General features: G+C 36.4%; 1 protein-coding gene across 5 annotated transcripts in view; it reads right to left on the bottom strand.

Annotated features, from left to right (window-relative positions):
- Positions 1–19,105, bottom strand: part of EMB1441 (zinc knuckle (CCHC-type) family protein) — a 43,376-nt gene extending 24,271 nt beyond the window's left edge. For 2 of the 5 annotated variants that reach the window (XM_010275222.3, XM_088893204.1), the window contains exons 1-5: positions 18,565–19,105; positions 2,449–2,611; positions 2,084–2,196; positions 1,893–1,989; positions 1,660–1,784 (exon numbers count right to left, since the gene is read on the bottom strand). In XM_010275222.3, the coding sequence (XP_010273524.1) occupies positions 1,660–1,784; positions 1,893–1,989; positions 2,084–2,196; positions 2,449–2,553 (440 nt within the window). In that variant the 5' untranslated portion in view covers positions 2,554–2,611; positions 18,565–19,105. Of the gene's footprint in view, positions 1–1,659; positions 1,785–1,892; positions 1,990–2,083; positions 2,197–2,448; positions 2,612–5,630; positions 6,121–18,564 lie in introns of those variants that run through there. The other 3 variants (XM_019199718.2, XM_010275223.2, XM_010275224.2) reach the window with 3 other exon arrangements.
- Positions 19,106–19,337: the final 232 nt, after the last annotated feature.

Raw genomic sequence — 19,337 nt, 5'->3', positions numbered from 1 at the left:
TAAATTGAGCTACCAGCTGATTTGTCAATTTCACCCATTTTTAATGTAACAGACCTCTTTGATTACCATGGGGATCTAGAACCAGCAACAAAGGATGGGCGAGGACAAGCACAAAGGGCTAGTAGTTCTAATGAGTTTGAATAAGTAGAGGGTGTAGAAGATGTCCGAAACACCAACACTCGAAATGGGGCCTATTTTAGGTTCTTGGTCAAGTGGAAAGGGAAGCCATCAATTGAGAACTCTTGGATTAGTGAAGAGGAGTTTATGAAGCTAGATGGAAACATGTGCAAGGCTGCTAAAATTGCTGCTCGCACGGGGTCGAGCTCTTTTTAATCCGACAAGAATGATGAGGCAAAGAAAAAGAAAAAATGTGTGTATGTATTCTGTTTTGCATTCTTGTAGTAGGATCCCAAAATGGTGTTTTTGGGTAGCTTTGTTGATAGTTTGGGACCTGGGGTATTTTCGTCATTTTATAAGTCATATTTTTTTGGGCAGGGGCAGTTGGGTGCATTTCTGTTGGGTTTTGGTCTCTTTGGTCTTTTGTAACAAAAGTTATCTTTTAGGGGTTCATTTGAAGTTAGTTTTGTTCTTAAGGAGTTGTTGGTGAGAGGGAAACTTTCTAGGGGCTTATGCGTAAATATTTTTAACTAGCTTGTCCAGCAAGCCAATGAGTCTTATAAAAGAGAAGGGGGCTGTTTCTGTAGGGGTCTTTTTTTAGTTCTTTCTCTCTTGTTTGAGCTGTAGCTCAGCCCCAGCTAGGGTTTTCAAGCATTGGGAGCTTGGATTTTGAGGAGTCGACCCATTTTGGCACCTTCCAATCCCTTCATTGCTGCGTGTCTGCGCGGGAGGCCAGCTTGCTGCCATTGTTACTGTAGCGGAACTGTTCCAGGAAGAGTTTTACTTCTGGTTCAGGTCTGAAACCCTAAAAATCCAACTTATTTTGCTGTTTTCAGCTTGGTATTTCTTGTGCTTATTGTTGTATACTTGAGGTACTACATGTAACTTGTCTTTCTGTCCACATCACTCCAAAGTCAAGTTCTTTGTTTGGGTGGCAGCTTTAGAGAAGTGTCTCACTAAAGAGATGTTGGTGAAGAAAGGTTTTAATTGTAATGATCTGAGGTGTAGCCACTGCAGTGTGTTTACAGAATCAATAAGCAATCTGTTTTTACACTGCAAGTTTGTTACAAAAATCTGGATTCTGGAACCACTTCTTAAGAAGCTTGAGGTTAAGTTGGTGTATGACAGCCTCACTTAAAGCTTGCCAGGAGGCGTGGCAGATCCAAGGGATGACAAAGAAAGGAAAGAGGTGCTAGTCTGCTATTCCCTTGGCAATTTTGTGGGCAGTATAGACAGAAACGAATAGCAGGGTTTTTTATCTCAAATCCTCTTCAGAAGAAGTCATCAATTCGGCTTTAGGATTTGTTAGAAATTGGTCGTCTATTCTTGCTGACTTTAAAGAGGTTACTTTTGACTGTAACTTTTTGAGGATGACCTTCTTTTGAGGTCCTTCTGGCTTTTTGTACAGCTTCTGATTGTACAAAGGACCTTTTCATTAATACAAGCATACTTTACCTTTTGCTCAAAAGAAAAAAGAATTGTAAGTGCAAAAATAGAAATACTATCTTGCTAATAATATATTGAAGTTTTTGAATCACAAACCTGTGAGAACGGAGAAGAGTCATCACTACAAATTCAGAATCCATTAGCAGAATGTTTCCTTGGGCATAGAGCTCCAATATAACATAGTTGGCACTAGCACCTAGTCCAAATTGAAAGAGGATAATCTGAAGCACAAATGTAAAACATTACAAATAAGGGGGCAATGAAAACTTCATTTAACAGCATAAAGTGAAACAAGGTTGTAATAATAAAAGAAATCTTATGGGCTATACACGATCATATCCAAGCTGCCGCACATCTTCTAGCCTTCTTGTGCGTATGTGCTTCCTTAATTTCAGAGTAAACCCAGAAGGAGTAGTACTCTTGTCCCTAGCAATAAAAAGGAACAAAGATCAATTACACAGCTAAATTTATCCTAATAAAACAATTAGAAGAAAATTGAAAATTTCCTTATTGACCATACCTAACATATGCAGTAGTATGCAACCGCACACCACTTTCCATTAACAACAAGACCTTCTCACTCTCCCCAGATTCTGTGACTCCGCTACTCTTCATAAGCTTGAAAATATATGTCTGAAAACATTTCTATCATTGTGAGAATGGATTTCTAAATTTCAACATACCCTCCCCGATTAGGTGTTACTGGGTAGTCAACAGCCAATCTCAGATAACAAAATCAAATATGAGTGATCAAAAAGAAATTATTCAGAACTAAAGTGTTACTATTACATACAATGAGAATAACAACCAAAGATCAGGAATTATATCGAAACTAAGGCTTCTATTTTTGCATTAGAAAATTTGGAAATAGAACTTTAGAAGTACCTTTGGAGAGAGATCATAGATGTTGGCACATCTCATGCCAATTAACCTTCGCAAGCACTTGACCTCAGCGGCCACATCTGCCGTGTTCATGCGAACCTTCACCATATTTATTTTATTCGTCTTTTCACAGTTCTCTGATTTTATATTTCCTTTTCCTGAGCTTCTGCAAAGAGGAAACAATGTACCAATATAAAGAAGCTGGGGCTTGTTACAAGAAAAAAGGTGAAAGTGAAAACATTCCCAATATAAATTAGAATAGCAATACAAGAAAAAGGGGAGCTTGCAATCCAAGAGCTCCTATAACAAAGTGTAAACTTTTACAGGATCCTAATACCGTCATCGTGATGGTCACATAGGTGTCACCTTTACTTTTGGTAATTATAGACTAGCAGACAGCTCATGCTGAACAATGGCAAACTTTGACATATGTAATTTGTGGGGATGCAATTGTTACCATGTCCTTAAGTATTGTATCATATAACTACTGCATTCAGCAATGAAAAAGAAAGCAATAAGGTATTCAATTTGGCTGTTTCACCCATCCTATAATAGGTCCTGAAAACAAAACTCAAAAATGGACTTAAAATGTCCTAAATTAAGAATACTGTCAGTATATAATGCCATTTGTGGCCCTAGTTCATAAGTGTAGGTTGAGTGATGTCCCATATGTTATTCTTTTGGCCCTATAGACCATGGACACATTGACAAATAGATGAGCCTTGAGTTTATATGACTTTTCAGCTAATGTAGCTTCATACAATACACAGGAATAGTGAAAGCTTATTATCTATCCACCTAAAAACCCAGTCTTTGCCCCCTTTCACCTTGCCCCTCTAATTTTAGCTTTCTTGTTTTTTTTTGATAAATTTAAGCTTTCTTGTTTGTGTAGATCTCAAAAAAAAGATTAAATCCAAAGCAAAAAAGAACAAAATAGTAACTAATCCTCTGAGAAGCAAAAACAAAACTTTACAGAGATTGACAGGGTGAATGAAGTATCACCCAACAACAATAACCTACAAACTGAAATGACGCAAAAACTCATCGTATGCAGCAGAAACACCATTACCATAAACCAGCTAATACATAAAAACAAAAACAACCCACGAGTAGACCAAGTTCAACCCAAAAGAATACTTGGGACACATCTGAAAATTCCTAAAATACTAACAGCCAGTCCACTATCATATCCCTATTTCAGCACAGATCTTCCCTATATTTCTTTTTTTCCTTTGAAAATGTTTTTTTTTTTTTATAAATAAGTAAGTTCTCTTATTAGATGAAAAGATTAGCTTATACAAGCAACCCTTGGAGAGGTGCAAGCTATTACCTCTCCCACTAAAGAAGAAAACAAAAACAAGTTAGAGTTGTGCCCAATACGAAAGTTGCTGCCCCTAGACAATCTGCCATAGCATTTCCTGATATCCCTGCCTATTGTATTCTTAACACATTCCTTGTCAGCGTCTTAAACTTCTTAACTTCATTCATCAAACACCAAACTACGGACTCTGGGTATTGCAGACAGCTTATTACTATCTTGGAGTCCCCATCAACTATTAGCTGTTCCACCACTAGTTGAGTTGCAAATTGAACACCTTGCAGGTCGGCTAATAATTCCACCATAGTAGAGTCTCCCACTCCTAAAGGACCCAAGAAGAAAAATACCACATTTCCAGCCGTTGAAAATGTTTATCTATTTCCTTCCAAATCCCCCAACAAATAGCAAATTCGGTGCAACTTGCAAGTCATAAACTTTTGCCTTTCTGCTTCATTGAATGGACAATCAGAAAATTTCCGTTGGGACTACATTGTAGGTTGTAGCAACAGTTGCACCCTAGGTAATGAAAAGAGGAATCCCCACAGAAGTGAAGTCTTACTGTAACAAGTGAAAAACGGTGCCTGATATCTTCTATTCTCTCTACACATGCAACATACACTTTCCATTTGAAATCTTCTTTTCTTTAAATGATCAAACATGAGAATGTTGTCCAGTTGATCTAACCACAAGGACTTCCTCCCTTGAAGGAATAGGATTGCCACAAGCTCCCCTTATGTTAGACCCCTCCACCTGGCTGCAAATCAAAGCCTTGCAATATGGTATAACAGTGAATTTTCCATTTCTGCACTTCATCTCATATCTTTCGTTTGTTCACGTCAAAAATAATTAAAAGGTAAATCTTAATTGAGAAAACCTTCTTGTCTCTCTTATATTTATAGTAAAGAAAATATATGTACTGTTCTACTTCACCATTTCAAAAACAGGTGCTACTATAAGAAAGAACATCATGAAGCCTTGAAGTCTGCCTCTTCCTAATCCTCTTTGCTCCTTCTGCAATGAACCCCCAGAATCCTCAAACCATCTTTTCATGCATTGTAGCTTCTCTCAGCAGCCATGGAACATGGCCTTATCCTGTTTTGGGATTCATTACTGCTTGCAGGAATCATTACTCCAGCTGCTGCAGTATTGGTCTATAATAGGTTTGAATAGAAGGGGCAAATTTCTTTGGAATACCTTCCCAGCTGCTCTCATCTGGACATTGTGGAAGGAAAGGAATAATCGTATTTTTTACAACAATACTCTGCCTTAGAGGAAGTCATAAATTTTCTTATAGGTTTGCTTTGTTCTTGGCTGGGTGTACAAAATATATTTCATGGTGTCCAGTTCATCTCTTTTTTTGAAAGCTGGACACTTTTATAGTTGACTTTTTTTGTTCTGTTTATTCCCGTTGTACAGGTCCTCATTGTACATGGGTTGATGTACTTCTGATCTTAATAGTAAACCAATACAATACCAATACTTCACCTTTCCAAAGTGATGTATAAGAGAAAAAACACATTTCCACATAAATTTGGAAATACATTCTAAAACAGAACTTCTCCAATCTTGTTCCATATTTCTCCCATCAATTACTCAATATATACATGACTGAACCATTCAACAGCACAAAAAAGAACCATTCAGCAGAGTTAGAACAAAATCCTAATACCAAAAAAAAAAAAAAACTAATAATGCATTGAATCATTGTAAACCTAACATTACTAGACAGAAAAAAATATGCTTGCCGTTTTTTAAATTGAGGAGAGTTCCAACAACATTATTTTTTTATCAGAAACTGAAAAGGATTTTATTGAGAATGCCATAGATATAAAGTTCAGAAAAAATAAATAAATAAATTGTTCCTAACCTTTCTTGCTGTGACGTTCCAGAATGGATGCAAACGGATGGGATATAATATTCAGCCTTGACAACTGGAAGAGTAGGAAATAATATTCGGCCTTGATTGAAGACCAATATATGCAGGAGGAAGAAGACTGAAAACGGAATTGATGACTTGGGAGTTGAGAGGAATATAATATTCAGCCTTTATTTGGAAAGACAAACCGAGTTCCAGACCAGCCTTTATTTGGAAAGACGAACCGAGTTCCAGACCAGCCTTTATTTGGTACGGCCTTTATTTCGTCCCTTAGTTTCGAGCAGCGGCAAGAAACAGCGCCATGGCTTTGGCGAGATTGGTGGCAACAATCAGGGATGTGGAGCTCCAATCAGAGGCAATATTGGTCGCGGCGAATGATGGCAGCGAGAAACAGCGGTAGAAGCTCGTCACCGGCGATGTTGAAGCTTGTTTTGACGATTTGAGCAAACCCTAAACAGAGAGGAGAAGAAGAATGTTTCGAACAGAGGAGAAAGAAAAACTTTAGAAGGAAGCTAATGGATCACTCGACCCGAAACAGAAGATCCGACCCAACCCTCCTATTGACCCGCTGTGCAAATGAGTGGGCACGTACCAACATGAAGTGACTCGCCACCTTTTGCCCAGGCTGACCAACCACTAGTTCGAAGAATTGAACGATTTCCTTGGAGAAGACCGCCTCCTTGCTCTTGACGAGACTCAACTTAGGATTCATGATGCTTGGATCCACTTCGGAGCCCTCTCCTAAAGAGTTGGCTCCTCAAGTGGCCTGGAGCTCAAGCGCTGGTGTCTCCTCGGGTACACGGGGCGGGGAACCCGTACCTTGGTCCCCTTCAACAATAACTGGGGGGTTCTCGGAAGGAATGGTCTCGGCAGTGGGTTGGGTAAAGGCCTGGGAAGCGGTCTCTTGTGCATAGGCTTTTTAGGCAACCTTCCTCTTCTTCCCTCTCTTCATGCTCCCGAAGAGTTCGCTCGACGGAATGTCTTCCATGATCCCTACAAAAAAGCTAAGTTAGAATCATCGGAATAGGCGAAATGGATTCACAAAGACAAGTGTGGGCACCGAGGTGGTAACCTACCAGGAGGACTCAGCCTGACTTTTATGAGCTTCTCATCGAACAAGAAGTCCTCTAGTTGCAGATCGAGCTGCGCCCAAGAGCAGATTTTCGCCTTTATCTCCTTGTCTAACTTGATGTCGGGGTCTTGGATAGCCGATCTCTAGTGAGTCGGGAATGGCCACCCCACAATATTGCAAACCATGAAGTATCGCCTCTTCCAAGTCGGGACTTTATTGAGGAAGCCATGTAAGACCTTATATCCGGGCAAAGGAGACATGTAATAGCTACGCCTATCATCCTTGGGGGTACAGGCAGAGTTCTTGATAGAATAGATTGAACTAAAAATGTCAAGGGTTAAGGGCCTACCATAGCTATGGAAGAGAGAGATGGTACCTACTAAAAATGGAGCGGATTGTGTTGGGGTGGAACTGATCTATGGTGATGTTGAATAATTTAATGACCTCGATGAGAAAAGGGTGAAGTGGAAAACGCAGCCCGGCCACAAGTTGCTTCTCATACACCACAATTTCGTCCTGATTATGCTTCCAAGGGTATCTTCCTAAGGGGATGTTGTATACAAGGTTGTTGGGGAACTTATAACGAGTCGCTAGTGCCAGGAGCCAGTCAACCATCATGACCGAAGCTATCTGGCCCCCAAGAGCAGCGCGAGGTAGAGGTTGCCTTCCCGGATACCTCGTGCTCTTGTCGAGGTGCATCCACCCCAGACGGGTTGGAGTCAGAATCACGCACCAAAGTGTTCACCTTGGTAGGACCTGACTCTTTAGCCTGTGCCGAGGTCCCCACCTCGGCTCCGGCAGATTCATCACTTAAGTTGAAGAGACTACCAGGGCTGACACTAAACATGTTGAACTAAACAAAAAGGAAAGCTGAGTAGAAACGGATGTAAGGACAAGATGAACTCACCTAAAAAACTGAAGAAGGGAACGGGCGAGCTCGGACACAAGGGCAGATGGCACCAACCTGGAGATAGAAGCGCAACCTCAAACACTTGAATACATGATATACGGCGAAGAAGATGGGCCCTTGAGGCCCCTCTATTTATAGCTACGATCCAACGGCTCTCGTAAAAACCGGTTGCACGCCTGCCAAGGCCGAATTTGGTTGAGCGCGCATTTTGGTATCTGCAAAGTTTATAACCCGTGTGACGTCCGCACGTCCCCAATACGTGACCTGGTTTTTCTTTGATCGAGCCATGCAGGTCATTGTGGTCTGATCGCCGGGCAAGACATCTGACCATAAAGAAATTGGACCAAATTCGCCTAAGCTTGCCATGAACTCCCCGCGCTGAGTCAAGACCCCTAGCACGGGGAGTCAGGGGGGCAATTGATGAGGGGTAATTTGGCCCGACCTTGTAAGTGGCAGACACATGGATGCAATCCGTTGACTAGAGACATGACTCAGCGCTTCTGACACCTCAATCGGGTACCCAACCTGCTCGGCAGTTCGGGTCATCACCCTCTGCCACCTCAGCAGGTCAGGTCATTCTGGACATCCCGACCACCTCGGAAGTATTGTAGCTCGAGATCTTGGATAACAAGGCTTGTCAAGGCAACACGTAGCGGGCATCCAGGAGCTTGGCAACTATCTTCGAAACTCTTGGGGTCACACCGCATAACAGACGGAGTTAACCTCATCCCGTGCGAATCGGAAGGAAACCATCATCCACATCAGTTAGTGGAATTCCCGCCTCCTAGTAACGGACCTCTATGGCTCGATGCAAGGATCTAGGAAACGTCTCACAAGATCTGCAGTAACCCAACCAATAGAAAGGCACCAACCCTAATGACACAAGGCATGCACGATTAAGTGCATTCTAGCTCTCGTACTTTCTGATTTCTAGCTCGCAATCACTACAAGAGTACTAACTTAAGCATCGGAATGACCTCACCGGGTTAACCACCCCGAGTTCTCCAATCCATCTTCCTTATAGTTTGACTATTTCGCTCAGCGATTAACATTCGAGCTGTCATCCAGCTAGGAGCATTCAGATCACGCACCATCACAAATATCATGAAGATGTAAATTTTTTCTTTAGTATCACGAAGATGTATATGTTGCACAGATCTAAGATGACTCTTTTTGATTTTTCAAATCTTTATCGTGTCCAATATATAGAATCTAGTTGTACATAGACTATATTTGTATATTTGTATATGTGTATATGTTAAGTAATAAATTATACTTTACCTTTCAAAAAAAATGTACAAACTTGACAAGATTCTTCCATTCATGGTTAAACTATTAAACATAATCAATTTCCAAAAATATTTTAGAAATCCAACATTTCATTCCTATAGGAAACTTCTAAATTCACTACTAAATACCTCATTTATGGCTAGTTTTAAAGAAAGCTTTAAGCCACCTTTCTATTAGAGATAGTGCATTTCCCCAATCATTCAATTTGTCCAACAAAGGGGTTGATTCTATCACTATGATCACCTCACTCAGGTGAATTCTCAGACTGCCCCAACATACTAAGGTTTTGACCCCTGTTAAGGATCTCACTGATTGGCATATCAAAGGTAGTTTGATCCAATACATAGTGCAGTACCATAATCGAATCTAGGGGTTAGGTGTAACTTTCCAGTTTTGCCCATCTATCTCCAAGGTCCAAGGCATAACTGAAAAATAGTCTGATTCAAAATTTCAAGCAAATTCACACTACATGTGCTTTGGGTCTTACCCTAGTAGTTGAGACAAGCCACCCCAGGCTTTTTGGCAGCACATTAGTGTCAGTCTTGGCAGGATAATCCTCCCCAAGTCTATCCAACGGCTGTAAAGATTCTAAACTAACACAAGTCTCAATAGTGTCTAGTTTATATATATATATATATATATTTTGTTTTTTCTCTTTTCTCTAATTTATATAATCTTATTCAATTAAAATTAGTGTTGGTCAAAGAAAGGAGATTTACAAACGGGATTCCTAACATGGGTCAAGACATAGAGGTTGACATGACCAACGGGATTTTCTGACATAGGTCAAAGCATAGAGGCTGACATGATCAACGAAAGATAGGCACAGGTCAAAGCATAGAGCCTGACATGACCGTGAGAAATCTTCAATCAAATCATGGACTCAAGAAGCAGAACATTGAAGTGTGAGATAAACACCCGAAGAGATTTTTGAAAAATATAGCAATGGTTTGCACGAAAGAGATAAAAAGAACCAACATATAAGTAAGCAAAAGTGCATGATGTGATGGGAGAGTCAAGACAGAAGTTAGGTATGCACTGGAAAAGTCAAAACATCTCAAACTATGGCACAAGTATTCAATTATTGAATAGTGCATAAGGATATGAAATATGGGAATGGTAAGAAGAAAAAGCTTCAAAACTTAGGGGCGAAAGTGCCTTCAATCTTAACTTATATGAGAGTAATTATGTCAAAATGAGTTATTCTAGGTTAGCATCAGATGAGAGTATGTATCCTCTCTTCAAAGTCATTACTCAAAATTCATTGAATTCAAAAGCATGCATGATAAAATTGCAAGTGGTTGAACAAGGGATTCATTGTAAGAAGAGCCTTTACCATAGGGGGTTTGCCCCTGTTTTTTTCGCTTTTTTTTTTATTTCTTCTTCTCTCCTTTTTCTCTCTTTTTTTTTGGTTAACAAAAATGGTAGGCTATGAAGCTGATATTTCAATGGAGCAAGTAACGACTATGATCCTTCATTGCCAACCAAATAGATTTGTCCAGTGTTGATTTGCCAATTCTTTAAAGATCGGTAAGGTCTTGCTTATTAGGATGAAATGTGATTTGGGATGAAGGTTACAAATGATGGGTTAAAAGGCTTAAATAACAATTAATGGGAGACATCAAATGCATGGATCACCTCTTAGGAAATTTGATTCAAGGTCTGTTCTCATCATCACATTTGCATTACCTTCTCTCTCTCTCTCTCTCTTTTTGATTTTTTTCATCAATGCTTTATTCATAACTTCATAGCCATATGAATGTATATTGCTCTTCATATTCTTCATCAACATGAATCGTGCATTCTTATTGATCAGGGAGGACTTTATTTTGGGACGAAATTTAAATAGGTAGGGAAAATCAAAATTAGCATGTGGGTGTCATCATAAGATCTCCCGTATTGATAAAATCATATTAACTGCCCTAGTTTCTTCTAACTGTTTCTTGATTCTTCGTTTGTTAATTCAATTTTTGCATTGATCTTCCTTGATAACTATCCCACTTTATTTGAGCATTTCATTCTCAACAAAGCTACCAAAAGTTCATTTTTCTTTTTTTTTCACTCTTGCTCGATTGCTCCAATCACATTTTGCCCGTTTTGACACCCACTCCTTGGAGAGTGTTTATTGTGAAGAAAAAGTTGATAGGAAGGCTCAAAGGGTTAACTAGGGGGTTTCACTACATATCATCAAGATTGAATGCACAAAGTCAAGCAAGCGGGCAAGGATGGCCTCCCTTCATTTCATTATCAACTGTACATCACATTTCAAAGAAGCATATGTTGAGCATAGTGTATGTCGAGCAAAGCCCCCTGGGGCATTCTCCTTCTTCTTTCTCTCTTTCTTTTGTTTTTTTTTCTCTCTTTTTTTTCTCTTTTTTGTTTTGTTTTTTTAATCCTTTGATTATCCTTGAGGTGCATTCTATGGGTTTGGCTAATTTTCTGAAAAAGGTATAATGTATAAGTTCAAGTGGTTAACTAGCGACTTTGGCGAATTCAAAAGATCAATGAGGAAAGAGGAATAACCGATGATGGCCTCCAATCCTTTCTTTGATTAATCGATAGAGCACTAGGTTAGGATGGTGCCTTTATTCTGTATTGGCTTAGGCAATATTCAAAGGGAATGTGCTATACTTTGGTAGTTGCAGTTATGCCCCGGTTTGGACAAAGATGATGGCTTTGTTATGGGTTGGGAGGTCAATAGGAAGTTCAACTATGCTACTTTTGATCAACACCTGACTTTTCTTCAAACATGCTTTTGGGACTTTAAGAGGGGACAAACACTACCTTCTTCTATGGGTAGACAACACAGAATGGACTAACCACTCTCTTATAAACAAGTATTTCAGGGAAGAAAGAGAGAAATAGGAAAAAAATATTTTATTTATAGAAGTGGCCGGACCCATGAGATGGGCTGCTCTACGTACTCCTTTGAAAGGGATCAGGTCGAATGTAGTTAAAAAATGGAACTAAAAAATCGATAACTGATCTAGTCACTATCTGATGAGGAATTGGTTGAGAATTCTCGACAATGCTTCCCAATGAACACAACTCAGTTAGCAACTTATTCTTTCTTTATTTTGCTCTCATTCACTCTCTCTCTCTCTCTTAATTATTATTTTATTATTTTTTTGAAAAATTTGATTGATTTTTTTTATTTTAATTTTTATTCCTTGATATTTTCCTTCTCTTCTCTTTTTTTCCCGTTTCTTTCATTTTTATCCCTTTTTAATTCCCTTTTTTAAAACTTTATTCTTGTTGTCATTTCCCTTTCTTTTCCTTCATTTATTATTTTTACCCCTTTTAGATGATTTTTTTTTACAATTTAGTTTTTTTTTCGGCTTTTTAATTCTTGATTGACTTAATCTTTTTTATCATTTTTTTCTGATTTTTGGATTTATGATTTTCTTTTTTATTTTTTTTAATTAGTTTTTTTTTTATTTTTTAATAGTTAATTTTCCCACAAATCTTTCCTCTTTTTTCATTTTTTTTCTAAAGTTTGGATTTTCCCTTTTTTTATTTTAACCTTTTTTTATATTTTAGATTCTTCTTCCACTTTCCTTCTTTTTTTTTGAATTTGAAATTTTTTGCTCCGTTTTTGCATTTTATATTTTACCCTTTTTTTTGAATTTTGGCCTTTCTTCTTCTTCTTCTTCTTTTTTTTTTCTATTTTGATTTTTCTTTTCATGGATTTTATAATTTCGCCCTTTTTGCATTTTTATTTTATTTTTTTTTGGATTTTCTCTTTTTCTTTTCTTTTCTTGTTTTTTCTTTTTCCTTGGATTTTGGAAAATTTCTTTCTTTTTTTTTTGTATTTTGTGTTTTGGCTTTTTAACTTTCAATAACTTTTGACATCCTTTTTGATTTTTTTGTTAATTTTGATTTTGATTTTTTTATTTTTTTAAATGATTTTTTTTGTGTTTTTATTATTTTTCTTTTTCTCTTTCTTAAAGATCTTTAATTCTTGTTTTTTTTTTATATTTGTGCTAAAATTAATTTTCTTAACTACCCTAAAGAAATATTCAGAATTTCTCTTATTTGCATTATTTAAGATTATTTTTTTTCTTTCTTTTTCTTTTTTCATTTTCTTTTTTATTTCTATTCCTTTTTCATTTTCATTTTCTTTTTCCTTTTTCTTTTTCTTCTAATTTTGTTGATTTTTGAACTTCTTATTTGATTTTATTTTGATTTTTCATATATTTATAATTGTTATATTATGCTCTTTATTTCATTTTTTTAACACATCACTTTATTTTCGTATTTTTCAGAAATTTGTATTTGGTTTCTTTTTTTATGTTTTTTATTTTTTTAGTTTTTAATAATTTGTTTGTTTTCTTTAGATTTTTTCTTCCTTTTCTTTGTTTTTTTCTTTTTATTCTTTTTATCTCTCTTCTTCTTCTTTTTTTTTTGCTTTTGTGTTTCTATTTTTGCTGATTTTTTAGTATCTTATTTGATTTATTTAAAATTTTCCTAAATTTATAATCTTTTATTTTCAATATGATAATTCTTTTTATTTTATTTTTTTTGACACTTTATTTTTGGATTTTCAGAATTTTTTTTGTTTTTCTTTACATTTTATATTTTTATATTTTTTGACACTTTACTTTATTTTTGTTATTTTATTTTACTTTTTTTTTACACTTTACTTTATGTTTTGATTTTTTAGAAAATTTCCTGTCTTTTTTGACACTTTACTTTATTTTTATATTTTTTTTGCATTTTTTGACACTTTATTTTATTTTTTCCTTTTTCATTTTCCTATTTAAAAATTTCCCCTTTAATTTTCTCTCTTTTTTTTTGGATTTATTATTGTTCTTTTTTTACTTTTATTTGATTTTTAATATTTTGGAAATTTTGGATATTTTATTTTTTCACTTTTTTCTCTTTTTTTCTTCCCCTTCTTTTTTATTTTTCTCTCCTTTATCTATATATATATTTTTAATTTTCATTTACATATATTTTTTCTTAGCTAAACCTTTCTACCCGTTTTACATTCAATTTTTTTGTTTGCTTTTTATTTTATTTTTGGATTTTTCAAATTTTTTTATATTTTTTGTTTTCTTTTCATTTTTCATATATTTATTTTTTCTTCTCTTTTTTTTGTTGTTTTAGTTTTTTACTCTTGATTTGTTTGTTTATTTTTGACATTTTTATCCTTTTTTTTATATTTTTTATTTTGTTATTATTTAATGTGGGTCCCACAAGGGGCATGCAAGCAAACAAAGTAGAGGTGGCTAACACCCTAACTGACTAGGCTAACATGTGGACAGTGATGCATGAGAGGAGAGTTTGACACCTAGACTCAAGGTTCTAACAAGGTTGTCAGCCTTCAAACCTCCACCCGTCGAACAAATGGGCCTCTCCGGTTGGTGGCTGATTTGTGGGTTGTCGGTGCGGTCCAAATGGCCCAACACCTACTGGCCCCTTCCTAATACGAAATAGGACAGTAGAATCTAATGCAAATGGTGTGTGCAATTAGTGAGTGAGGTCAAGCATGCAAAAGGTGAAGAGAAACATAGTTGAATACATCATCACATATAAATATAAATAACAAGATCAATAAGAAACTAAACATTAAGCAAACTGCACACTCATTAACAACAAGTCACACCAAAGAGATATTTACATACCTTGAACTTTCAACCTAGGAGAGTATACTTATTTGGAATGTAAAATTATTGGATGCAAATCCCGCTTTTTATTTTCTTATCCTAAACATTAATATTTGCTTTTTTATTTTGACTTGAATTTTCTTTTCTTTGTTTATTTTCCATTTTACATTATTTTTGTCTTTTGTCTTGAATCTTGAACACATTTCAGCCTAAGACACTTTTTATTCAACTCCCAGTAAGGCTTAAATTGTTTAGTCTAAGTAAGTTTTCAAGGCTTATTCATGCATTACAATATTACTTTTCTTAAAAGATTTTAAGTCCTCTTCCCATTTTTAGCATTTGATCATGTGTATCCTCAAAGAATAGTGCTATAAATTCTCCCAATCACACCCACAATGAGAAAGTTAACCAAGTTCAAGAAAGCCAACTCTACCTAAAAGACTAGAAACTCAATCCTATTTTAGCATGTCAAATCAACAAATTTCAAAGGAGCAATGCTGAAACTTCTTCTAATGTCTCCCAAAATAAGCATGTTCAAGGCTCAATTACTTCAAAGAAAATACTTGCCAAACTAAATCAACCTACGTTTCTCTTTTATTGCTTATTATTAAGAAAAAAAGAAAAAAGAGTTGAACTTCTTCCCAAAAGCTGATTTATTTCATGTTACAATACACAAGACCTAATGAATCTCATTTGTTGGTATTTTATTCATGATCATACTAGGAACATCCTATTAAGCCTCCACCTACTAACTAACCTGAAGCTAAGAAATCCCATAACTCTCATCCTAAATTCCACCTTGCATGTATTATTCAATAGTCTTGAGTTTGACATTTGTAGCTTACCTCATCATAGAACCCCATCCCCCAAAAGTTTATTTCTCAAGGCATTAACTCCATCGTTTAGGTGAGGATTCTCATTTCCGCATGAATAAGTTTTCAAGACAAAGCTCATGAATATTAACTTCTCAACATCTTCATTTAATGAAGGGATCATCATGCTTTCCATAAGTATCAATATTTCAATAAGCAACAAGAAGCATGTCATTTCATTAATCAAAATGGACCTCCATATCAATACATCCATGACAAATGAGCTCAAAAACCACATAGAACTTCCTATTTCAGCATGGGATACTTTTAGAATTCCCCTTTGTTCAAACATTAGGGGCCTAAAAGTACCCACAATCCTGAAATTTCAGCAACAAACACATTTCTAAACCAAGTATTCTTCAAATATTTGAATCCAAAATGAGACCAAGAAACTAGAAATTTCAGCCATGAAAGTGCTTTCAACATAACCACCCCTTCACACTCTTAAAACCACAAGAAACTTAAACCCAGAATTTTCAATAGTAAGAAAGCTTCTAAAAATAACAATCTTCACAATCTTGAATTAACATGAACCCAGAATCTGAAGATTTCAGCAATGAGAATGTTTTTGAAAAACAACCTTTTATGCTCTTGAATCAACCCAGAATTTTCAGACATAAACTCACTCCCCAAACCCAGAATTTTCAAGCACTTGAACCCAAATGAACCCCAAAACACAAAGATTTCAGCAAGGTAATGGTTTTGAAAACTCTTCATTTTCCACATTTTAAGATCAAAGGGAAAAACATAACCCAGAAATCTTAAGCATAAACGTACTTCTAAACCCAGAATTTCCGAGCACTTGAACCCAAATGAACCCCAAAACACAAAGATTTCAGCAAGGTAAATGCATTGAAAAAATCATAATTTCTCATGTTGGAGTCAAAGAGATCCCAAAGGCTGAAAATTTCAGCAATGAAGATGGTTTCAAGAAGCTCGCATTGACCTTCAAAATTACTCAATTTCAGTTTAACATTCATATGCAAAAACATTCAAGAAACAACAATTCTAAGTTATGTTAGTGTAGCATGCTTCCAAAGCAATGTCATAATCAAACCCTATCCAAATTCATGTACAAAACTCTTCTAGACTAGGATTTAATACCATTGACAATCTATGAAGTAAAAAAAAAAAAAAAAAAAAAAGATAAAATGATCAAGAGAGTGGTGCTTACCTCTTTGGAAATTCTAGACCCTAGCCATAAGCATCAAGAAAAGACATCCATGCCTTCTCAAGTAAGAGCCATGCTCCTCATGTGAAATGGTTCATTGTCAACCCATTGAGTTTAAGTATGCATGTACTTTCAAAATTCCTCAAACAATTTGCATGTTAATTCACCAAATAAAGGAATTGTGAGAGAAAGTACACATATGGAATTCAATTTCCGTTTTCCTTCATTGTTTTAGCATTCATTCTCCCACAACTTTCCTCCATCCTCACATTCATTTTCTTTTTTCCTCACAGGAATTAAAATAGGGGATAGGGATAGGGAACATGCAATTTGTTGACAGTACTAACCACTTCCCCACATTCAACTTGAACTTTGTCTCTCAACACAACATGTAATTCTACTATCCAGACACGAGTGACATAAGAGCATGCAAGAGACTTATTCTCTACAGCCTAATTCAAGAAAGTAATATGCATAAACAAAGCAAATTTCCTAATCCAAATTCAGGTAAATCAAAACTTGAGAAACTAAGAAGCAATCCATTCAATTGATGCAAGTAGACTGATTATGCAAGACAAGAAAAAGAAAAAATAAAATAAAATAAAGAAAGAAATCAACAAACCAAAAATGGGACAAGAGAGTCACACTTATTATCAACAAAGTAACATAAGAAGCATTGCATTCAATAATCTAAACAAGTGGCAAGAAAAATAGGATTATTTCCAACAGAAAAAAAAGAAAAAAGAAAAACCCATTGGGCACCCCATGTGGGCCCCACCTATGGTCCAAGAACTCCCCAGTGGAGTTGCCAGTTTGTGAGCATCGAAAAAACCGGTCACTTGTCACTTGGGCTGAAAACGGAGTCGCCACCCATCAGTTATGGAAATGGAGGTGATGGGACCTCCGAGAATGGCATAAAAAATATTTTAGTTCGATAGTGACTCCAAGACCCAAAGCACTGGCTAAAGTAGTCCGAGTGAGACTTGGATGGGAGAGGGAAGGGGTTAAGCACCCCTCTCCTGGGTCCAATAGGTGGGGCCCACATGGTATCCCCAATAAACAAGCATAAACCACTATGATAATAAGAACCAAGCACCAAAGCAAGCCAATACAAAAGGGAAATTGTTAGTTCTCATTATTTTCCATTTATATATTTTTTATTTTTTATTGTTTGTTTCACTTATTTATTTATTTTTTATCAACTTTTTATTTATTTGTCTTTTATTTTTCTTATAAAAAACCTATTTGTAATTTTTTTTGGAATCACTTTTACTATTATTTTATTTACTTATTTTTCATCTTTTGTGTGTTTTTTTTTAATATTTCTGATCTATCAAATTAAGCATCTTGTACCAGTGATCCAAACTCGCCATTACAGATTTCTAAGCTCCTATTTTGTTTTTTTATATATCATATCTATTTGTTTTATTTTTTATTTTTGGTTTATTTTGCTTGTTGCAACCAAAGAGTTACTATTAACAGTCCTCCTCCAACCTCAGCATCATTGATGCCGAATAACAAAAACAACTTGGTAGCTTTCACTTTAAGAGGAAAAACCCAACCACCCATTCGGTTAAATAAGACAGGTAAGAGATTAACGCATTCAATTCTAAACTCCTAAAATTTTCCACTCTAGCATAGTCAATCGTCAGAAGTAGAACAACAAAGAACTCAACAAGCGGTGATCCACCTTTAGAACATATCAATAACAGAACCTTTCAAATTATTAACAGACAATCCCCTTTCAAAATGGATCATTGCGATGGTCAAATTTTTAAAACCGAACATTATAAAAATCTAATAACACAATGACTAAACGGGATTAACATTGAGGATTCGACATAGGCTGGTTCGGCGACTATTTCGCCACCAGCTCCGGTAACCTCCTCAGATTTCGATTAAGCCATCACACCATATAGGAAAATGAAATGAGATAACAGAGAAAAAAAAGAAAATAAAAGAAAATGAAACACAAAAGAGACGTTAAGAGAGCTGAATTACCTGCTTGGGTTTCGGCCTGAAGTGCGACTTGAACAGAGCACAATAATCCCAATGATGATAACTATGAATGACTGTAATTGGATCTTGATCTATGTTATACGTTGGCTTGAATTTAATGGATGATACAAGGGGAAAAACTCTGTCCTGTTGTGGTCTATGGATAGTAGCTCAAGTGATGGCTGCGTCAAGGGGACGAAGAGATTCGTAAAAATGGTGAGCAGAATCACCAAAGAAATAATGAAGGATTGCTTTGAGTGTTGCCGCTATGAAGAACTTCCCGCTATTCAAATATCACTGGGTAGAGAGCTTGCGTATGACAGATAATGCTTTCTCCTAATCAGAAAAGAGAGGAAGAGAAGGGAGAAAATCAAGAAGAAGGAGGAGGAAAAGAAGAGGAAGAGGGAGTGTGGAGAGAGAGGTAGAGCGGAGGTGGGTTGGTTGCCACTGCCTCTAATTCGCTGACGCTGAGTTGGGTTCGAACGAAGGGGGAGATGAATAGTGCTTCAAGAGTCAGAACAGTGGATTCCCCCCTCTCTCCCTCTTTTTGCCGAAATGAAGGGTCCGTTTCTTTTAAATGGCGCCAGGGGGTGTTTTTGTAAGTTTTGGGAAATTAGAGGATATTTAGGTAATTTTTGACAAGTTGAGTTAACCGGGTCCAGAGGTTGAACCGGGTTCGTGGTTCAATGATGGGTGGTTTGGGTCAAAAATGTGGAGGGTTAAGATGGGTCTGACCACAAAGAGTGGGTTTGTGTGTGTGGGCTAATAGGATTGAC

The sequence above is a fragment of the Nelumbo nucifera genome, chromosome 8, assembly GCF_055504915.1.
Source record: "Nelumbo nucifera cultivar China Antique chromosome 8, China Antique-T2T, whole genome shotgun sequence".
NCBI classification, from domain to species: Eukaryota; Viridiplantae; Streptophyta; class Magnoliopsida; order Proteales; family Nelumbonaceae; genus Nelumbo; species Nelumbo nucifera.
Note: the sequence above shows the minus strand (reverse complement) of the source record. Positions and strands in the feature narration are given on the sequence as shown.